Genomic DNA, 15,715 nt, shown 5'->3' with positions numbered 1-15,715 from the left:
AAAGGATAAAACAGGGAGCACCTGTAATCCCAGCCCTCGGGAGACAGGCAGGAGGATGTGGAATTCACAATCTTCCTCAGCTGCGTAGAGAGTTCAAAGCCCTGGGCTTCATGAGACCTTAGCCCAAACGTGCAAAAGGGCGTGCTGCTGCAGAGATGGCTCTGTGCGCACAAATCTAACAAAATACATTGAGGATCTGTGTCTGGGAAGAGCTAAACAAATGCGATTCCCTTTCTGAGTTGGAAGACTCATTATGGTAAAGCTGTTGACTCTTTCCAAATTGACCTAAAGATTTAATACAGTTCTAATCAAAATCCTGTGCAAACTGCTTGCACACATAGACGAGTTTATTCTCACATTTCTATGGGAAACAACAGGAGCTAGAGTAGCCAAGACTATTTTCAAACCAAAAGAATAAAGCAAGAGTGTTCATCCTATAACTGGAAGACTCAGTGTAAAGCCAGTCATTAACATGTTGTGGGACTGGTGACAAGAGGGACACAAACATGAGTAATAAACAAAAAATAATTTATAAATGGACCCAAAGAAATGTGGCAAATTACTTTGCTTTGCCTTGCTTGTTTTGGGATAGGATCTGATTGTGTAGCCACCCCTATGCAGACGAGGCTAGCCTTAACCGTACCGAGATCTTCCTGCCTCTACCATTCACCATCTGGGATTAAAGTCATGTAGCACACTCCCTGGCCAGCAAATTGATTTTTAACAAGCATGTAACAGAGTGAAGTAAGGATAGTGTTCAGAATTGATGCTGGGCAGCTCAGTGGCACTTGCCCCCAAGCCTAACAACCCAAATTTGATAGGTGAAAGAAGACCAATTCCCCACAAAACAAATAAGGAAACAAAACACACAGATAAGTAAGTGGACATAAGATTTGCACAGACTCTTCACCAAAGTAGACACAAAACTCTGAAATAAGATATTTATCACCATTTCCATAGGGAAATGTGAATTGAAGTCACCGTGAGACACTACACTATAAACTATATGAAAGGCTAAACATTTTAAGACATTATTTGATAAGTAGGTTCTTGCCCTAGCATGACTGGTAAGCAAAGCAGACTCGCATGCATTTCTTGTGAGAATGCAAAAAGAAACAGCCACTCTGGAAAACAACAAGGCTAAAATACACTTAACCCTGTGACCTGGTGTATGTGTCAATAATTAACCAAGAGAGGAGACAAATGCTATTACAAAAACTTGTACGCGGATATCTTTCAAGTTATAATTTCTGAAACTGAACAGTTTCAAAGGACTTTAAGGAGAAGTTGTGGTAAACTCTGCAGGGCAATAGCACTCAGCAACGCAGAGTGCGCCAACTGTAACTGGAGCTACGGACAGTTGTAGCTGCCACGTGGGTGCTAGGAACCAAATGCAGGCCCTCAGGAGGAGACACTGCTGAACCATCCCTCCAGACTCTGTTTTGATATCTTGATGCTTCTATGTAACTTTATAAAAAAAAAAAAAAAGCATTCCTAGCTGGTCACTGTGGCACACATCTTTCATTACAGCAGAGGCAGGCAGATCACTGTGAGTTCAAGGCCAGCCTGGTCTACATAGCAAGTTCCAGGCCACCCAGGACAACATATGAGACCATGTCTTAAATAACAAAACAAAGCTTCATCACATTGCACACTTTTACAAATAAACCTAGAAAGGGTAGGGATTTGTTTACAGTCCCTCAGTGAAATGCTAATTGTCCCTTAACCAAAAATAATTTTACAGGTGCATTCTTTCAATCTGATAAAATCCTTAACTAATTAAACGCATGGTTAGGGCAAGAATACCGCCACACACACACTCCTGTTTTATGTGCCCTGAGGGATCGTGGAGACCAGCTCCCTCCCACTCCACCTGCAGAGCGCTTGCTGTGCTTTTATCCATGTGGACAGGCTGTCACCTGCTGGTCGTGCCTGCCCTGCTGTGCTCCTCTTGCCCGCTTCTTCCTGAGTCCCGGTTTGGTTAATTTGTTGCTTTCACTGTTAGGCAGTTTCCTCGCCACCAGAAGAGCAGCAGGTCACATCCCTGACTGGGAATTCTCCATTATATAAGCCAGAGTAGCCTGGACTCTTCATTGTTTATTCACACACACAGCAGGCCAGAGCGACGTGGTCAGTACGGTGGCTCATTCTCCTCTTCAGAGTCATTCACACGCCGGGAAGAAAGCAGAGCACGCCACACAGTGAGGTGGGAATTGAAATATTCCCTCTATTACGGCTTTGGTGTGAACTGCTCATGTGTGTGAAGACTTGGTCCCCAGCGATGATGCTGGTTTGAGAGGGTCTAAGCACTGGTTCTCAGCCTCCCCAATGCTGCGCCCTTTTAATATAGTTCCTCATGTTGTGGCGACCCCCTAACCAAAATAAAACTATTTTTGTTGCAACTTCCTAACTATAATGTTGCTACTGTTATGAATCATAACATAAATATCTGATATTTCCAATGGTCTTAGGTGACCCCCGTGAAAGGGCTGCTCCCCGCCGTGGGTTGAGAAACACTGGTCTGGATGACAGAAGAAGGTCTCTGGGGAGCAGGCCTCCGGTTTATAGCCCAACCTGCTTTCAGTCTGTTTCCTGGTCTGCCTGCACGTCAGCAGAGCAAGCCACTGCTCAGTCTCTCCGTGCTTTCACCATGGTGATGGACTGTGTCCCCTCAAACCCTGGGCTCAGAAAACATCCTTCCTCCCTAAGATGCTTGTAGTCGGTGTTTGCAGTGATGGCAACAGTCATGCAGAACGGAAACAGAATAAGGTGAAAATACGCATGGAAGAGGCGAGGCGTGCCTTACATCAGTCAGTGGGAGATGTCCTTAATAATATTCCTGTAGGGCTGGCGTGGCTCAGAACTTAGTAGTGGGTACCGCTCTTCCAGAGGACTTGAATTCAGTTCCCAGGACCCATGTTAGGCAGCTCACAATTGCTTATCATTCTAGGGGGCCTGACATCCTCTTCTGGCCTCTGTGGTCACTGTTTACACAACAACACACACACACACATGCACCCATGCACGCGCACACGGGTACACATGCACCCATACACACCTAATTTAAAATAAAAATGTCTAAAATTTTTAAATAGCAATACTATTCTATAATAAAACAAGCAAGTTAGCATTTCACTGATGAGCAAATCCGTGAAAAACAGTGTACAGTACCCCCAAACACTCTTTTCAGCTTCCTGATTGCATCAGAGAGTAAAATCTAGATGAAAACGGCCCCCAGTGTTCCCACTGAAGTACCCTCCACAGCAGAGAGCATGCTCTAAAGGGCATGAGTGCATCCCAAGGCAGTGCCACCACATACATGGGCTCTCACCACCTTATTTACCTCAAAACTCATGTGCGTGTTCCATCTACTCCCTGGGCGTCGGGGCCCATTTTCCTGTGAGGGCGTGTTCTCGAACCCCTGGCTACTGGAGGTGTGGTGCACGGGCTTGCCTGACTCCTTCAGGGAATATGGTGCTGCTGTATGTGGTTCATCTATTTTGGGGACTAGCTGGATTGAAAAGAGCTGACATGGGGTTCAGCCTCCTGTTCCCTTTCCTTGCTAGTGTGATGGTATTCCATCCTAAGTAGGTCATCTCCAATGCCAGCCCCTTTTCCTTGTTCTCCAAGCCCTGAGCTTACAAGAGAACCGAGAGTGACACCAAGAGGATGAACCAAGCTGCCAAGCCAACCTGGTGGAAATGGTGACAACCCGGGGTCACAAAGAAGGTGTGTTACAGTGCACCCTCTCTTTGAGGGAAACCCTGTCTGGTTATCCTTTTTATGATTAATACAGTGATTTTTTTATTCCATTTCAATGAAATAACAGACTCCTGGGAAAGATGGCAACACACATGTGGTTTTGAAAAACAACATGAGGAAGATAGGGAAATGAATCTTGAAAAGGCCACCAACGGCAGTTTTAAGAGGCCTGCCGACATTCATTTGAATGAAGACACAGTGACACTCTTCCCAGCAAAACAAAAGAAAACCAGATCTTGAGTGTGGCCATGCTCAAAAGCACATCCCAAGGTAGTCACAGAGGGAAGGAGCCATCACTTCAGCCTGAAGGAGAAACAAACAGGGTGACAACAGCTGTGCTGGGCCCCTGTCATGTTGACCACATCTCTCCTATTTTTACTGAAGCAATGCAACACTCTCTCTTCCTGTGCCCATATCCCACAGCTCCAGTGTTGGTCCAGGCATCCTTTCTGCCACTCAGAAGGTGGCACAGCAGTAGAAGTTATAGTAACTGTATACTTGCCCACAGTGCTAAAATTTTAAAAGCTAGTCAGGGGCTAATGAAACTTGTCCTTGTCACCAAGACTGACAAACTGAGTGCAGTCCTTAGACCCAACATGGTGGAGGGAGAGATTCAACTACTCACACACATACACACAATAAATACACTTTATTTTTTTTAATTTATTATCAAAGAATAGACACTAATATGTTCATACTTACAACTCAGTGGTGAGCCACCACACCTGGCTATCATGACTATTCTCTTAATTTTAAAATTTATTTTATTTTCAATTCTCTCTCTCCATCCCACCCCCCCATGTGTGCGCATGCATGTGTACATGTATGGATGCAATACCCATACGAGCTAGAAGAGGGCACCAAATACCCTGTAGCTGAAGTTGTAAGCCACCAACCTGGTGCTAGGAACTGAACATGGGTCCTCTTCAAGAGCAGGATACATCCATCACTCTTAACTGCTCTGAGCCATCTCTCCAACCCTCAGCTGGAAAATCTTAAACATTCTAAACAAGCCTTTAAGCTAAAACAGTATTCAACTTTGAAATGACAGACTATAAAGAAATTTGAACTGTACCCAGAGTTTCTAAATGGTGGTAAAGCACTCAGAAGAGACCCTTGAAGGCACAGGTGAAAAGATATGAAAAATGAAAGTAAGAGAGTGCAGCACCCGAGTCAGAGGACAGAGAAGGAAGTGCAAATAGCATCAGAGAAACTCTCAGAAACAGCTTTCAGCTTGGTGCAAATGGTTCTGTCACACTTTTGAAAGTTCTTCATTTGAGGTCAGAAACCCAATGTGGTTTCCTGAGTTTCGTGCAGCTAGTATATTCACTGGGATTTCAAAAGATAATAAAGCTCCCCTATTCCCAAGATTGAGAAGTATGGCTAATTAGCTTCTAATTAGGGTCGATACTAAGCTTAAACCCTTCCCAATTTGATCTAAAATTATAGTATATAAACTCCATCAAAGTCATACTAATTCTTCCTTTCCGTTCTGGGGCTTGAACCAAGGGCCTACCTAGTGCATGCCAGGCAGTTGCTCTACCACTGATCTATATCACCAACTCTCCTTTTTTTTTTTTTTGTTTCCGTTCTACTTTTTATTTGAAGACAGGGTTCCACTAAATTGACAAGGCTGGTTTTGTATAATACATTTGTCTTACAGTAGAAAAAGTTAAAAAAAAAAAAAAAAAAAAGACAAATTATTAGATAATGGCTTGCTAATTTATTTAGTGATGTTCTTAAAGCTTGTATGGCCTATTTGTCAAGCATGACTTCACTTGCTCCCTGAAACAGAGTGATGGTGAAGCGGGGGTCGGGGGGTGGGGGGTGCGTAGCTCAAACCACGGGCCATTGCCCTTAACAATGCTGACTGCCACGCATGCTTCTATAAATTCTCGCTGGCCTGTCCGCTCTACCTTGTGGTTTTAGAGTATAAAATGAATACAAACTGGACCCACCATAGAGCCTTTTGACTACCCTGGCTGCACTTCACCAGTGGCAACTCTCTTCCTCTCTCACTGATGGTGGAATGCTCATTCCAGGAAGACTCCCCCAAATAACCACCTCAACTAGTTTGTCATTTTTAATTTTGCCCTAAATAGACTTTTATTTTCCTTCTCTTTGGCCTGAATACTTTTAAGAAATGTAAGAATCAGGCATTTCCTTCATCAGTACTCAATGGTCACCTTTCCTGGGTGGATGTGTTAATCCCCCGCCCCCGCCCCCGCCCCCACCCGGTGCTGCTGCTGCACCTAATGGTCACCGTCGGTCCCTCCACAGCACATCCCAGGTGGCATCGGGAAGCCTCTCTCCTGTGTTTGTTGCCACCCTCATGCTGCTGTTTGCCCTTCAATCGATCGTGAACTCTGAATTCAGTTGCATTCTGGGCAGGTACACACACCTTCTCTAATTTTTTCTCTATTTAGATTTTCTTCCACCCCAACTCATGGTTAGTTAATGTACACACTCTAGAAATGTCTGAGTGGATGCATACTCTTATTTGTTTGGCACAGGGTTCTCTGTTTCTGTGATGAAACTTACTGATCATGCGATCTAGCCCCCAGAGCAGTGCTACGCTAGGCAAGTTAATTAGCGCGACTGGTCCTGTTACCTTCACTATGAACAGAGAAAACAGTGAATGTTTCTTAGATGGTTGTTCAAAGAACCAGTTGATTATCTCAACAGTTAATGTAGTCATTTTATTAACCTCAGACAACCTTGCATAAATGAAAATGTTTGTCCTTATATGAATTTAATCCTGGGCTGTTGTTTTGTTTTTTTGGTTTTTTTTTTTTTTGTTTTGTTTTGTTTTGTTTTGTTTTTCGAGACAGGGTTTCCCTGTGTAGCCTTGGCCATCCTGGACTCACTTTGTAGACCAGGCTGGCCTCGAACTCACAGCGATCCGCCTGCCTCTGCCTCCCGAGTGCTGGGATTAAAGGCATGTGCCACCACGCCCTCTGTTTTTTAATTTTTTAAAGATAATATCTTATTCTGCTCAGGCTGGTCCTGAATTTCTGGGTTACAGGGATGACCCTGCCTCACCCTCTGTATCACTGTGTCCTGGATAGCTTTACGTTACCTGAAAGAAGGGGATCTCAGTTAAGGAAATGCCTCCAAAAACCTGGCCCTAAGGCATTTTCTCAATTAGTAATCAATGGGGGAGGGCCCAGCCCATTGTGGGCAGTGCCATCCCTGACCTGGTGGTCCTGGGCTCTACAAGAAAGCATGCTGAGCAAGCCATGGGGAGCGAGCCATAGTCAGCAAGCCAGTAAGCAGCCCGCCCACCTCCATAGCCTCTGTGTCAGCTCCTGCCTCCAGGTTCCTGCCTTGTCTGTCTGAGTTCCTGTCCTGACTTGCTTCTGTGATGAACATCAGCATGGAAGTGTAAGGCAAGTGAATCCTTGCATCCAGATCTTGCTTTTGGGTCATGGTGTTTCTATTGATACGATGAAACCCATCATATCAACAGAAACCCAAACTGTCACGCTGCATCCAGCTCCTTGTTATTCCTAAGTCAGGACAGCTTATACATTAGTTGTTTGAACCAAAAATCCCCCCAGTTTGAAAAATAAGAGTTATTTTGATGCTTTCATGACAGGAAACAAAAATCATGAGAAATACAGCCGCCCCCCAAGGGAGAAATGAGAAGTGGGTGGTCACTTGAGTGTAGAAATTCTCTACTCCCGAAGCCTGGCAAAGCAAACACCAAATCTCAAGATACCCACAAGCACTGAGCATTGTGACCCTGTGGAGGAAGACATAAGACTTCAGGGGAGAGATGGCTTGTGGAACTTACATCTCTGCTCTCTACGTGAAGAAATACGAGAAGACAGCCAAGCGCCATGGTGCAGACCTGGGAAGCTGAGGCAGAAGATGGCCGTGAGTTTAAGGCCAGCCTGGGCTACACAGTACTAGTCCAGCCAGGCCTGTATCAGGCACGCATGCATGCACATATACAAGTGATATGACAAGATGAAAAAGTCAGGGGAAAAAACATCGAAAGCCAATGTCAACACCACTGAAAGGAGAAAATAATCTAAAGTACTAAGAAAAAGCCAGTGCACCTGTGCGTGAAGGCAGAAAACCCAAGTGTCTTAGACTCTTCTCTAGCGTGTGCGTCCCTGAGGACCCATGCCTCTTGCTGTATCCCATATTTGAATCTGGCGTGTGCCCCAAAGATTTGGTCTTCAGTTTGGTGATGTTGGAAGGCGGTTAATCCTCTAGGCAATATAAGGCCTATTGGTAGGTCTTTCATTCTTGGTACCAGATCCTCAGGTGCCCTTGGAGGGGACTGTGAGACTCTGCTTTCCGCTGCCACGAAGTGAACAGCTTCCTTCACCATGTGCTCCTACCGTGATGACCTTCTGTACGGTCAGCATAGGCCCAAAACAAGGGGGCCAGTCAACCTTGGATGAAACCTCAAAGATCACGAGCAAAGTATGCCTTTGTTCTTTATAAATTATGTGCCCGGAGTATTTTGTCACAGTGATGGAGGCTGACAAGCAATCCTAGTGGACTGTGCTGCATGTCTTTTTGGCATGGAGGCAGTGGGAATGAGACAGGGTCACGTGCATCAGGAATACAACAAAGCTTTAGTGGGGCTACAGCTTGAAGCTGAAAAGGATCAGCACCAGCCTGGAAGGGACCAAGCTGCGCCTCAAACAAAGGAAGATGCAGGCCTTTATGGGTTCTGGGATTGACTAATGAGCGGTCATCATCCTGCTTCGATGACTCAGGTGCTTAAGAACACAAGGACGTGGGAGAAACCAAAGGAGTCTGGGTGCTTAGGCTGCTGTGTGCTTGAGCCCAACTCAACAGGCAGTCAGCGACCTCCAGATTGCTGAAAGTAGCTAAGCTGATGTGACCACAACATCTAGGTGTTCTATACAGCATACCATCATGGGGAATTAAGACGTGCCACCCATCTGTCACCAAAATAGTGACTTTTTTTTCTTTTTCTTTTTCTTTTTTAGTTTTTTTGAAACACAGTTTCTCTGTGTAGCCTTGACTGGCTTTTGTAGACCAGGCTGGCCTCGAACTCACAGCAATCCACCTGCCTCTGCCGCCCAAGTCCTGGAATTAAAGGCATGCACCACCACCGCCCAGCTAAGATAGTGACTCTTAATCAGCGAAGGACATGTGAGTGTGGAAGGTTTATGTAGATTTCTCTTGGCAACCATCTTCTTTCTCTGTTGGCATCCTTGGGGAGGGGGTGGACTGCAGACTCCCGTGAATGCCCAACTCTTCATATGCTCAAGTCCTTGTATGACATAACAATTCGCATAGTTTGCACACATCTGTAAACTTTACACCAGGACTTCTTAAAGTATTCCACTCGCAGCCCTTTTTCACCCAAGAATTTACATGACTCTAGGTATAGGTACATAAAATAGGTGCGCAAGTCAAAATTTTCCTACAACAAATCCTAAAGACATTTATTTAAAACACTTCTTTGACATACATATAATTTTACCATCTGTTGTTAAAGATTAAGGTAAACTTGCTTCTGAGGTAGATGTGCCTGTTTGGTTTTGCATGAGGAATTAAATCTTGCCCAGGTCAGAGTGCACTAGCTATTTTTCCCCCCACAGCTGCCATCAAATGCTCGACAAAGGCAATTAAGGAAAGAAGGGTTTGCTTTGGCCCCACTCACAGTGTGGCCCATCCTGACAGGGAAGGCAAGCCAGCAGCAGTGCCCAGTGGGTGTCCACTGCAAGAAGCAGAGGTGCTGCTGGTGCCCAGCTCACCTTCCCATCCATGGCACAGCATCTAGAGCAGATCCTCCCCCAGCCAGCCCATGGCACAGCATCTAGAGCAGATCCTCCCCCAGCCAGCCCATGGCACAGAATCTAGAGCAGATCCTCCCCCAGCCAGCCCATGGCACAGCATCTAGAGCAGATCCTCCCCCCTCAGCCCAGCAGCCCATGGCACAGCATCTAGAGCAGATCCTCCCCCCTCCCAGCCAGCCCATGGCACAGCATCTAGAGCAGATCCTCCCCCAGCCAACCCATGGCACAGCATCTAGAGCAGATCCTCCCCCAGCCAGCCCATGGCACAGCATCTAGAGCAGATCCTCCCCCAGCCAACCCATGGCACAGCATCTAGAGCAGATCCTTCCCCAGCCAGCCCATGGCACAGCATCTAGAGCAGATCCTCCCCAGCCAGCCCATGGCACAGCATCTAGAGCAGATCCTTCCCCAGCCAGCCCATGGCACAGCATCTAGAGCAGATCCTCCCCCCTCCCAGCCAGCCCATGGCACAGCATCTAGAGCAGATCCTTCCCCCTCCCAGCCAGCCCATGGCACAGCATCTAGAGCAGATCCTCCCCCCCCCCAGCCAGCCCATGGCACAGCATCTAGAGCAGATCCTCCCCCAGCCAACCCATGGCACAGCATCTAGAGCAGATCCTCCCCAGCCAGCCCATGGCACAGCATCTAGAGCAGATCCTAACCCAGCCAGCCCATGGCACAGCATCTAGAGCAGATCCTCCCCCAGCCAGCCCATGGCACAGCATCTAGAGCAGATCCTCCCCCCTCCCAGCCAGCCCATGGCACAGCACCTAGAGCAGATCCTCCCCCCTCCCAGCCAGCCCATGGCACAGCATCTAGAGCAGATCCTCCCCCCTCCCAGCCAGCCCATGGCACAGCATCTAGAGCAGATCCTCCCCCCTCCCAGCCAGCCCATGGCACAGCATCTAGAGCAGATCCTTCCCCCTCCCAGCCAGCCCATGGCACAGCAAAAAAATAAAAAAATAAAAATCAAGTAGTATAACACAGTACAACCCAAAGACATGCATGGCTTTGAGTCTTCTCTGCTGAGGAATAGCAGTAGGAAAACAGTAAATGTCTTTTATCCCAAAGTAAACAATTATGTTTCTGTAAGAGCAGAAACTTTAGGCTGAAGCCTTGGCTCAGTGCTTGGGGGTTCTGGTGCTCTTGTTGAAAGCCTGGGTTCAAGCTCCAGAAGCCACAGAACAGCTCACAATACTCTGTAACTTCAGGTCCAGGGGATTCGACACCTTCTCCTAACCTCCACAGCCACCAGGCACACATACACAATACACATAAAAACATTAAAATAAATCAATCCTTTAAAATTAAAGAGCAGGAATTTTGCATGTGCAATAAAAGCCCTGAAGTTTCTGTGCATGGTGGTGATGCATGCCTTTAATTGCAGCATTCAGGGAGCAGAGGTGGGTACATCTCTGTGAGGCCAGCGTGATCTGTATAGCAGGCTTCAGGACAGCCAAGGCTTAGGGCTACATAGAATGGCCTTGTCTCAAAGGGGGGACGGGTAAATAAAATACGAGATACAAGACAAAATTTAAACAAGCAAAAACCCAACAGTTCCTAACACACACTTCATAGGCTTGAATCTGAGCTGAGGTGTTCCAGGCAGTGTGATGTGACGATTGCGGAGCAGCTGTCTGTGTTGTGTGTTGAAAACCAGGACTGCCATGAGGTCACAGTGCCACACAAGTGGCAGCCAGCGTGCCTCAGGTACAACGCACATTTGATTTTGAACTAATTTTTAGTCCTTGGCCATTTATGAAACTTTTGCTGTTGCCAGAGTTTTCACAACTGGCACATGTGGAGTCATGACCCACAGTCTAAGAACTGCCTCCACATTTGATGGAGGAGCTGGCACACTGTAAACACTATGCAGATGGCTCTCGTGGGTCTACCCTCTGAGGCCAACATTACAGAGAATGAAAAAGAGGCACAGAGCAAGGGCATTTTGTCCCAAGTCACCCGCTTTCCCGATGGAGGGTTCACTGGATATGTCTGTCCACCCTCGCTACTGCATTGGTTACGCTCTTTCCGTGTAAGCCACACATACGTCCTCAAGTGTCTTTGTGCATTGGATTGGAAAGGAGCCCAGGCACAGGGACCCAGAAATGAAAACCACAGCCTATCTGGCTTCAGAATGGACTATAACAGCTCCTGATCTCCATGGTCCAAGCACACCAGAGAGGCCTAGGCCAGTGTCCCTCCTCACTCCTCACTCCTCACTTCTCCCTTTGCTGACCTCTGCCTGGCGGTCTTCAGCCTTCCGCTGTCAGTTCAGTACTGAGTGCATCTGTGCACATCTCTAGTGGAGGCGCAGTCCGAGCAGGCTGCGTGAGAAGGGGTGACATGCCTGCCTGTCTGGACTCCCACCCCTGGGGAACCGAGGCTCTCACAGAGCTTGTCCTAAGGGCACTCTCTCTATATTGTACATAATCCATTTTAAACCTTCTGGCTTTGATGTACACAGACAGAGGTCGGTGACTTTTTTAACGGTCCAAGTAGTAAGGTCTGGGTAACTGCAGTTCTCAGCCACACATGACGTGGCTCCTTCCTTCCAGGTTGAAATCTCAGAAAGAATGAATGCAGTTAACCCAGCTCACTTCCTGCACCAATCCTGGTGCCCAGACTGCAGATCAGTTCTCTGTACTATGAATCCATACCCAGCCAGGAGCTGTCAGCCATGGTTACATGGAGGAACACATGGCTACCTGTGTTCCACCCCAGGAAAGGCAGCCTGCCCCAGAAGCCAGCTGTGGCTTGACAGGTGTGCACTGAGGCCCGTTGTCCAACAAAGCGACAGCTTATAGCAGACGCACCAACTGGTGAACGGAGAACAGAGACTGAACAAATGCTTAGAGATTAAATAGCTCGATTTTTAGAAAAGCGTTCGGGATGGGGGCGTGGCTCAATGCCTAGCGTGTGTTCCGCCCTGGGTTCTAGGAATCCCCACCCCAGTGAGTGAGGGCATGGATAAATGAATGAATAAATGACTAAATGAAGCAGGCAAGCTTGACATTTTGAATTTTTGCTTTCAACGCCACCTGCTGGCCAGAACCAGTATCAAGCTAAGGTTCTTTGTAAAAGGTTTACCTTTATGTAGAAAGAGCCTTTTTCTACGAAAAGCTGTAGTTTCTTTCTTTCTTTTTTTTTTTTTTTAAAGATTTACTTATTTATTTTGTGTACAGGGCACCGAATCTCATTATAATGGTTGTGAGCCACCATGTGGTTGCTGGGAATTGAACTCATGTCCTTTAGAAGAGCAGTCAGTGCTCTTAACCTCTGAGCCATCTCTCCAGCCCCCTGTAGTTTCTTTCTTTAAAAAGAGAAAAAGGTTACTATTAGAAAATTAACATTTTGTCAGGCAGTGGAAGCACACGCCTTTAATCCTAATACTCAGAAGGCAGAGGCAGGTGAATCGCTGTGAGTTCGAGGCCGGCCTGGTCTACAAATTGAGACCAGGACAGCCAAGGCTACCACAGAAAAACTCTGTCTCAAAAAAAAAAAAAAAAAAAAAAAAAAAAAAAGAAAGAAAGAAAGAAAAGAAAAGAAAGAAAATTAACATTTTATTCTTAAGATAGTTGTGTAAAATTTTGTTTATATTCATATATTTTACATGAAAACATTTTAGAAAAAACCAAGTTAGATTTTTGTAAAGAATAAAAGAAAAGACAGATATTTTTAAATATCTTTACATAATTAAAGAATATGGAAAATAACTATGGAAACATTATGGGAATGAAGAGCTGTATCAGCAGTTAAGAACCCTAGTAGCTCTTGCAGAAGTGCTAGCTCAGTTGCTAGCACTCCCACAGGGCAGCTCACAACCACTGTAATTTCTTCTCAGGGGATCTGATGGTTTCCATCTATGCACACACATGTCACATAAACATACACATATTAAATTAAATTATTAAAAATCAAACAAACACAAAACCTAGACAGTAAAGATAGACACCTGGTTTTTGGACGGAAGTGTGACCTGTCCCCCTCACTGCTTCCTTCCACTTTCTCTTTATCACGTGACCCTGAATAGTGTACCTCACCCCCTGCCTCTGAGACACTGTTACACTAGGCTACTTTCCTCCTACAATTCCTCCTGACCATGCCTAGCTGACCATCACATAAACACATACAGAGCACAGGACGTTTGTCCCTGCACTGCAGGCCTGCCTAGTGTGGTTGCTTCTAACCTGCACCAGCTCCTGCCAGGCAGTACCCCTCTGGAAGTCACTGTGACCTCCCATTGCAGGATTGCCGGCCCCTGCTGTCATGAGTAAGGAACCCTGTGGCATCTATAACAGGTCTTCCTAAACCCTGCCCACATCTTTCTCAAGCCCCCTTCACTATGTTTTCAGGTTGCCCAGTGTTCTTGTGCTGTGTGCTTCCTGCGCACATCCTGGCTGAGTGTCAGTATCTGTCCAACTGTATGCCCAGGGACAGTGATGGCTAAGGTCACATTACTCAGGCTGTCCTTCTTCCTGTGCACAAGAAACCAGGACATCTCCACAGCATCAGAGCATCCTTCCAACATGAGACAGCAGCGCATTCTGTCAATACTTAAATGATTTTAAAGGTTCACTGTTTTAATGTATATTGTGAGTGTCTGCCTGTATGTTTGTATACCATGTATGTGTCTGGTGTCCCCGGAGGCCAGCCTCTCTGGAACTAGGATTACAGGTGGTTGTGAGCTGCCCAGTCTGGGTGCTGGGAACTGAACTTGGGTCCTCTGTAAGAGCTGCTTATAACCGCTGAGCCACCTCTCCGGCCATATTGTCAGGACATGTCTTTCAATGTCCTAAAGTACCATATTCAGTGGTTTGTTGGTTAACCCTTCACTATCAAAGAAGATACAGTTAGATAAAGTGTGCTAGCCTCCGAGTTTAACACATACATATTTTTGTTTTTGTTTTTGTCTTTCTGTTTTGCTGCCTTTCAGATCGCCATGAGGTTATCTCCAAAGAGATTCTGGAGTTGGACCCTTGGGAGAACCAGTGGAATGTTGTCGCCGTCAACGTCCTTATGCATGACAGCTATGATGTCTGCCTGGTAGCTAGGATGAACCCCCGAGACCTCATCCCACCACCCTCAGATCTGACCGAGGAAGATGGTGACCACAGAGGGCCAAGATGAGGGCCTCACAGCTGGAGGAGCGACAGCTAGAGGAGCCATGGCCTGGCAGCCAGGCCTCGGAGCGCAAAACCTGGCACACCGCGTGGCACTGACATTACCATCGCTTGCATAGCAGCAGCCCCTGTGTAAAGTGGTACTGAGCAGTGGCATGGGTGGGGGTATAGGATCTTCCCTCATGGGGGGATCCCAGCCTGGTACAGTAGATACGCCAGTGCAGGGCAGACGGTGAGGAATCATAAGGGTAGGACAAAGAGTGTAGAGGAAGGCCGTACCCTGCTCTGCCAGACAGTCCCATGGGTGCTTTTGATGATAAGCTTGTGGGTAAAGACAATCAAAGGTCCTAAAATAGGAAAGCTGGTGCATGTCTGTGGCATCTAGTCCAGCTTGGCCGCACTGCTTGCATACAGGATTTGCCACTGAGTGAGTGAAAGGTTATAACTAGGTAACCAATGCCTGAAAGAGGGAAGAGCAATGGGCCTGACGTGGGTAAGAGGAGCCATCACGCTTGGAGCTTTGCCCCAGCTCAGTCTGTGTGTTAGAACTGCCCTGAGCTACAGCAGGAGTGCCCACTGTGGGCCTGGCTGTGGTCAAATGTTCATTGCTGGACCCCAGCTCTGTTGCCATGGGCCACAGTGAACGGAGCAGTCCTAGACACAGAGGGGGGGCCCTCGGGCTGTACAGACTGAACTTGCGGGGGGGGGGGCCTCTACCCAGCTCTCAGATTGGATTCGGATTCAGCCAAACACGGGGTCCCAGGGTCAAAGCAGACTCTGAATGAGGAAAGAAGAGGCACTGATTGGCTACCTGCTGCCTCCTTCAGATCCCTCCGCTGGCTGGAAGGGTGAGGTAGAGCCTACCTCACCCCAAGCAGGGTACAATGAGCTCTCCCTAGGTATATTAGGGGTGGTGTGCAATTACTTGTGGAAACCTGTCTATTTTGCCTCCATCCATATTTCCGGACACATGTCCGAGTCATACGGTAGCCATTGTCCAACAGCTTTACAAGAGTGCCTGTGGGTCATCCCAGAGGGCAG

The 15,715-nt window shown here is 46.9% G+C and overlaps 1 protein-coding gene across 1 annotated transcript in view; it reads left to right on the top strand.

The window, feature by feature from the left end:
• Nucleotides 1-14,771, top strand: part of Kbtbd12 (kelch repeat and BTB domain containing 12) — a 71,296-nt gene extending 56,525 nt beyond the window's left edge. Inside the window, exon 6 of the mRNA XM_051154879.1 lies at nt 14,488-14,771. Coding sequence (XP_051010836.1) covers nt 14,488-14,681 — 194 coding nt within the window. The 3' untranslated portion in view covers nt 14,682-14,771. The remainder of the gene's footprint in view (nt 1-14,487) is intronic.
• The last annotated feature ends 944 nt before the right edge of the window (nt 14,772-15,715 follow it).

This window comes from Acomys russatus, chromosome 13 (assembly GCF_903995435.1).
Source record: "Acomys russatus chromosome 13, mAcoRus1.1, whole genome shotgun sequence".
Lineage (NCBI taxonomy): Eukaryota > Metazoa > Chordata > Mammalia > Rodentia > Muridae > Acomys > Acomys russatus.
The sequence above is the reverse complement of the archived record's forward strand: the minus strand, read 5'-3'. Positions and strand labels throughout refer to the sequence as shown.